The 6,325-nt window shown below is 59.9% G+C and overlaps 2 protein-coding genes across 2 annotated transcripts; one reads left to right on the forward strand and one right to left on the reverse strand.

The window, feature by feature from the left end:
* Positions 1-4: 4 nt before the first annotated feature.
* Positions 5-3,076, forward strand: AFMID (arylformamidase; the record flags this gene model as incomplete). The annotated part of the gene is made up of 10 exons (XM_003211489.4): positions 5-65; positions 195-299; positions 369-417; positions 608-693; positions 767-839; positions 1,181-1,278; positions 1,544-1,622; positions 1,848-1,983; positions 2,358-2,462; positions 2,625-3,076. Coding segments are annotated over 10 exons (822 nt in total), but the record flags the coding sequence as incomplete, so codon positions are not given.
* A 394-nt stretch (positions 3,077-3,470) lies between these two features.
* LOC100547437 (probable low-specificity L-threonine aldolase 2) lies at positions 3,471-6,305 on the reverse strand. Its single transcript, XM_010721337.3, has 7 exons — positions 6,104-6,305; positions 5,872-5,955; positions 5,389-5,477; positions 5,006-5,191; positions 4,795-4,932; positions 4,521-4,713; positions 3,471-4,349 (listed from the first exon to the last, which is right to left on the reverse strand). The coding sequence occupies exons 1-7, from the start codon at positions 6,168-6,170 to the stop codon at positions 4,018-4,020; spliced, it is 1,089 nt and encodes a 362-aa protein (XP_010719639.1). The 5' UTR covers positions 6,171-6,305; the 3' UTR covers positions 3,471-4,017.
* Between the last annotated feature and the right edge of the window lie 20 nt (positions 6,306-6,325).

Here is a 6,325-nt window from a genome sequence, read left to right on the forward strand (position 1 = left end):
CCGCTGGTCCCGCCGTATGGACAGCGAGAGCGTCATCCAGGCCCACATCGATGTGATGACCGCAGGTGGGGGGCGCGGCCGGGCCCGGCGGGCGGCACCGAGATGGGCACAGCCCCAACCCGGGCCTGCAGAGCTCACCACGGAGGTGGGGTGCTGCCTACGGCCCGCGGGCTGATTCTTCCCCGGCCCTGCAGGAACACAGAAGGCCCAGGCTGCTGCACGAACCTCGCTGCACGTCCCCTATGGAGATGGGGATGGGGAGAAGCTTGACATTTATTTTCCTGCGGACTCTTCTGAAAGTAGGTGGTGGGCACGGTGACTGGGGGGTGAGGTCATGTCTGTGTGCTTATATGTGCTGTGCTGTGCAGCTTTCCCGGTCTTCGTCTACATCCATGGTGGATACTGGCAGTGCTTGAGGTAAGACAGACTTCTGATATAGGCTCCCTTGAGAAGGGAGCTCCCAGGCCTCCTTTACATCTTCATTCTCTAGAGAACAACACTAAACCCAGAGTTTGGTATCCTGGACCCAATGGCCATCCCAGCCAGCTCCATGGGGACATCTATCTGTCCCCTGGAGCTCGGCAGCTTCTCTCTCCCCACCCTCCAGTAAGGATGCGTCAGGTTTTGCAGCCCCTGCGCTGCTGTCACGGGGCATTGCAGTGGTGGCCATGGGTTACGACATCGCTCCCAAAGGTAGGCAGGGCCCAGTGGGGGCCATGACTTCCCCCGATGGCCTGGTGCCCACCTGGCTCTGCATTCTGCCCAGGCCACATGGATGCGATGGTGCTCCAGGTGCGGCGCAGCCTTGCCTTCCTGGTGAAGCAATACCACAGGATCAGGTGGGCAGCATGCAGTGCCCTATGTCCCTGTCCCCTGTGCCAGCAGCCTCTACTGCTTCTGTCTCGTCTCTCAGGCAGATTGTGTCCCTGTTGCTCCCTGGGTGGATTATTGCATGGGGGTGGCTGTGACAGAAACAGGACGGGGTGGGGAAGCCCTGAGTTATGATAAAGACCACAGTGCCTTGGTGCAGCACCACTGACTGTACTCCTTTGTCAAAGTACAATGGCTCAGTTGATGGACTGGGAAATATGACCAGTCTGCAGCCCCTGGGGCACTGCAACTGGGGTGTCCCCAGCATGTAACGTGCTTTTTCTTCATGCTTATGGCTCCTTCTCTCTAGGGGTATTTACTTGTGTGGGCACTCGGCAGGGGCTCACCTGGCAGCGATGGTCTTGTCCACAGACTGGGCAGAATTTGGAGTGGTTCCAGATATCAGAGGTAGTGCTTTTAGAGACCCCTGTTCTGGAGGGCTGGTGTTCAGCACCAGGGGGCTGCACCCGGGCATCTCCCACTTTACTGTTCTGTGATCTGTTAAGCTGATCACTTGCTTCAGCTGGTTGCATCTTGCATGTATTGGGGGAAGAAGAATCTGAGCTCCTGGTGCAGCTCAGCAGCCTCCCTCTATCCCTCTAGAGCCATGGAGACTTGGGCATAAGGAGGCCTGAACTGCAGAGCCATTCACCCACCACATCTGTGTTTGCAGGAGCTGTTCTGGTGAGCGGTGTGTACGACTTGGAGCCCCTTCTGCACACCTACGTGAATGATGCACTGAACATGAGCCTGTGAGTCTGTCTGCTGTAGGGACAGCATATGGAAAATGGCATGGGCAGCTTGTGAGCATGTGTGGCTTTGGTCAGCGCAGCCTATGGGCAAACACCTGCAGCTTTGTAGCCTGCTCTGCCCATGCATGCAGGCCCTGCACCCTCTGTCTTGCTGGTGCACGCTGCTGAGGGTGTGGGGGTACACACAGGCACACACTGGCTGTCACTGCAGTGTCTCCTCCCCAGGGAAGTGGCCCAGAGGAACAGCCCCATCCTGTGTGTCACACAAGCAGTGCCTGTGGCTGCATCCTGTGAGGTGGTTGTGGCTGTGGCCCAGCACGACTCCCCGGAGTTCCGCAGGCAGTCACAGGAGTACAGCCAGGTGAGCTATGCAGGGATGCTGTGTGGGCTGCCCTACTTGCTCCTTCTGCAAATCCTAAAGTGAAAGGGGCTCTGGCTTGGAGATTTCTGAGCTGGTAATGCAGAGCTACAAAGAAGAGAGTGGGGCTGGCTGCACTGCTGAATCAGGACTGCCTCCTGCTTTGGGAAGGTGCCTCTTCTTGCCATCGGGCCCAGCTCTTCCTTCCAGTCAGCTCTGGTGATGAAGAGCTCACATGCTGTATCAGAGTAGTATTTCTGCTGCTGGTGTGATGACCACCCTCATCAGGGAGAATGCTGGTCCTTGCTGAGCCATTGCTCGTGCTGTGCTGTGGGGTCCAGCTGGGGTCCCCCTTGCCAGCACTGATCTCTCCACAGGCTCTGCGCTTAGCTGGTTGGTCTGTCTCTCTGTTGGATCTTGCCAGCGTGGATCACTTTGACATCATTGAGAAGTTGTCAGAGGAAACTTATGTCCTCACTCAGGTAAGGGGGAGAGGCTCTGTCCTCCAGCCACCATTTTTTGCTGTCCTGAGTACAGCTCAGAGCTGCCAGGCCGGAAGGGAGGCAGTTGCAATGGGTGTTTTCTCCCAGCGTGAGGCGCTGTGGGGCCAGGCACCATTCACAGCATTTGGTTCCTCATCCCAGGTGATCCTGAACATGATTGCAAGAGCTTGATGACATGTTGGAACAAACTGGAGATGCACACCACAGCTCTGTGCAGTGACAGGCAGCCTTCGTGCACTCTGCCCTGTGCTTGTCCTTGTTTCCTCTTTCCAGCCCATTGGGTCCCCTGTGGCACAGGGCAGTTGCTGCCTCAGGATACCATTCTTGGTTCTATAAGGGGCAGATGAGCCTCCACTGTTCCTCCCAGCCTGCCAGCAGGAGGCCCTCACAGGAAGAGAGCTCCACTTAGCACAAGCAAGTGATGATGTTCCTTCATTGAGGTGTTCCTGTGCTTTGTGGATGTTCTCAGAGCTGGACCATCTGTGGTGTGCAGGGCTGCCTGCCTGCTGTGGGTCTGTCTGCTGTCTGGATGTTGAAGTTTGTTCCTTGAAGCTGCTAATTGCCAATACAAAATAAAATAGGAATAAGTGCTGCCTGGCTGGAAATCTTGGGAACACGTAACTGTGCTCAGCTATTGAGCATACTTAGCTGATGCACGGAGAAGCTGCTCTGTGGCAGAGCTTGGGTCCTGAGGAGGGCAGTTCTGTGCCAGTCAGCAGGGAGAGCACCACTCAGCTCTTTGTGCACACAGGCAGAGGGGCCTTGCAGCGACACAGCCACTGTCACAGGGTGCAACAGCAGCATTTACAGGAGCTGCCTGCAGGCAGAGCTGTGCCTGGGACAGCCCTGGTCAGATGGGAGCTCTGCCGCTGGGAAGTAGCTGTGTTCCTGTGTCTGTGAGGCACCTGCATGTTCTCAGGAGCACTTCTCCTTCCATAAAGACCTCCAGGCCTTGGCAGTGTCTCTGCTGCAGAGTAAGGGGAGGAGCATCTTTGGGGAAAAAAACATTCTGCATTGCCAAAAAATGTTTATTTAGACCCTAATTGCCTCTGTAGACCATTAAGAACTGTGCTGAGCACAGAAGGCTGCAGCCTTCAGAAGGCTCTTCTTGTCCTGCTGTTCTTGTGCAGCATGACCCAGAGGCCCTGGATGCTGCTATGCTATGTGGAGTGGGCCGTGGCAGCCCCAGCTGCTGTGGGCTGAGGACTGGAGTGCTTGGGATGGCCCATGATGGATGGGAAGCAGCCTTGGCATGGCCAGGCTGGTGGTGTGAGCTGTGGGCACGTCTGGGAAGGAACTTGCCCCAGGAGGTGTGGTGCTCCTTTGGGAAGCTGTGAACTGCGGTCTCCCTAGGGTTGGGCTTGCATGCTGGCTTGCAGGGGTGGAGATGGTGCTGCAGCTGGTTGGGAACATGCCTGGAGCACACTGTGGGAGGTCCCGGTCCCTTTGCCAGCAGCTGCCCCAGCCCACATGCTTGCCTGCTGCAACCCGGCAGGGATGGCTCTCCCACGGGGCTGGGAGGAGGCACGCTCCATCAATGCTCTCCTGTGCCACGAGGACTGGAGCCCCAGCCCTGGGCCAGCTTCTCCTGACACTTTCTGGCCACAAAGCTCAGCTTGTTCAGAGCGAGCTCAGTGTCATGGGCTGAGACATCGCAGTGCCAGACCGCACGGACAGTGCGCTCCGACCAGGGGAACAGCAGGACGCTGACAGCGCAGCCCGTCTCAGCCAGCTCCTCCTCGCTCACTGCCTGCAGGTATGTGCAGAGCTCTGCTGGGGGCAGCCCCTTCACTTCCACCATCACGATGTTCGTCTCTACAGCCGCCAAGCTGACAGAGCAGAGAGGCGAGTTCAGCTCCTTGATGCCTGTGGAGGTGCAGGCTGTCAGGCTGCCAGCTCAGTGCTCCAGCAGGAGGCTGCTCAGGCACTGCCACCCATCCACAAGTGTAGGACCACAGCTCCTGCAGCTGTGCACTGAGCCTGAAGGGGAGCGAGTTTATGCTGATGACACCAAACGTCCCGAGGAAGCTGAGTTACCTTGAGCGAAGCGGCGGGCGTTGTCGTGGTCTCTGCGCAGCGTTTCCTCTGCCTGCTCCAACCCGATGCGGGCAGCAGCCGCCAGCACACCCGCCTGCCTCATCCCTCCTCCCAGCAGCTTCCGCACCCTCCAGGCCTCTGCCACAAATGCCCGGCGTCCGGCAAGCACGGCCCCGGCCGGGGCACCCAGGCCCTGCAGATCCAGGAGGCTGGTGTGAGTGCTGCCCACAGCCTGAGCCCCGTGTCCCGCCCCGGGCTCCCTGTGTGAGCTCACCTTGGAGAAGCACAGGGACACAGAGTCGCAGTGCTGGGTGATGCGGGCCGGCTCCACGTCCTGGGCCACCGCTGCGTTCATCAGCCGTGCTCCATCCATGTGCACCCGCAGCCCGTAGCGCTCAGCGAGCAGGCGTACCTGGTTGTGGGCACAGCTGCTGTGAGCTGTGCTGTGCCGTGAGGACCCTCCCAGCCCCGCCTGCAGCTCCCACCTGCTGCAGGTATGTGAGAGGCAGTGCCCGGCCGCCTGCTGAGCTGTGCGTGTTCTCCAGGCAGATGAGCTCAGGGCGGGGGTGGTAGCGGCTGCCATGGGCCTCACGGACGATCAGCTCCAGCTGCTCCAGATCCAAGGTACCGTCAGGAAGGTCTGGCAGCGCCTGTGAGTGGACCCCTGCGACCTGCGCGGGCAGCAGAGCTGGAGAGAGGCTGCCCTGCCATCCCTTGTCCCTCCGTCTCCAGTCCATCAGCCCCAGTCGTGGCTCGGGTGATGCTGTCACAGACCCGAAGGGGACCTCCCTGCAGCCAGAGGAGGGCAGCAGCAAGCCGCTGTCTGCCCCCGGGCACCCCCTCACTTCCCCAGCAGCGCAGCACCCACCTGTGCAGCCCCGCCGTGCTCATAGACGTGCAAATGGGCCTGGGCACCCAGCAGCAGCTGAGCCCCTCTGCGCTGGCAGTGGCACATCACTGAGGGAAGAGAGGAGTGAGCACAGTGTGTGAGTGTGGGGCTCGGGTGCCCCCCCCGCCCTCCCGGCAGGAAAGGATTCACTCATCTGCAATGGGTAGAGGGAGAGTGGCCCCAGAGTGGTGTTGCAGTGCTGCAGCTTTCATGTGCATGGGGCTGAGTGCGATGCAGGGTCTGCACCTGTTGGAGGTGTGGAAGCTGCCGTTCCCCCAGCCCTCCTCTGCGGCCATTAGGGTGAAAAGCATAGCAGCTTTTTGAGCAGGACCAGGACTCTCCCAGAGAGGAGTGGGACTGCTTGTACCTTTTCCATCCTTTGCAGGGGGGCCATGAACCAGCTCCCAGCTCGTACCCTGGGATGCAGGGCAGGGAGAGCAAATCTACGCACTGGGCACTCACCTGCAATGAGGTTTGCCATTGTAGCCGTGGGTACAAAAAGGGCATCCTCCATCCCCAAGATCCTCGCAGCCAGCTGCTGCAGCTCTGAATAGAAGAAACGTGCAGAACAAGGGTGGGAAAGAGGTGTGCACTACAGCCCTATGTGCTCCAGACGTCTCCTCCCCAGCACAGCCCTTGGCTCGGCCAAGGGGGAGTGTGACAGTGCAGCAAGGGCTGCCGGCCCCGCGCTCACCGTTGACCGTAGGGTCCTCGCCGTAGTCGTCGTCCCCCACGGCGGCCCGGGCCATGGCACTGCGCATAGCGGGGCCGGGCTGCGTGACGGTGTCGCTGCGCAGATCCACCACGTGCTGCGGGCGCCTGCGGGGACAGCGAGCGGAGGGGTGGTCTGTGCTGCTGGGGAGGGGCTGCCCACCCCTGACCCACCACCCCTCCCACGCCCCGCTGCGCCGAACAG

Source organism: Meleagris gallopavo, chromosome 20 (assembly GCF_000146605.3).
Source record: "Meleagris gallopavo isolate NT-WF06-2002-E0010 breed Aviagen turkey brand Nicholas breeding stock chromosome 20, Turkey_5.1, whole genome shotgun sequence".
Lineage (NCBI taxonomy): Eukaryota > Metazoa > Chordata > Aves > Galliformes > Phasianidae > Meleagris > Meleagris gallopavo.

Excerpts from the sequence above, each read along its gene's own strand:
- LOC100547437 (XM_010721337.3), bottom strand. The coding sequence starts at position 6,170 with ATGCGCAGTGCCATGGCCCGGGCCGCCGTGGGGGACGACGACTACGGC. Across the intron at positions 5,478-5,871 it reads AATGGCAAACCTCATTGCAG|TGATGTGCCACTGCCAGCGC; the intron begins GTGAGTGCCCAG and ends CTCTTCCCTCAG. Across the intron at positions 4,933-5,005 it reads CTCTCACATACCTGCAGCAG|GTACGCCTGCTCGCTGAGCG; the intron begins GTGGGAGCTGCA and ends GCCCACAACCAG.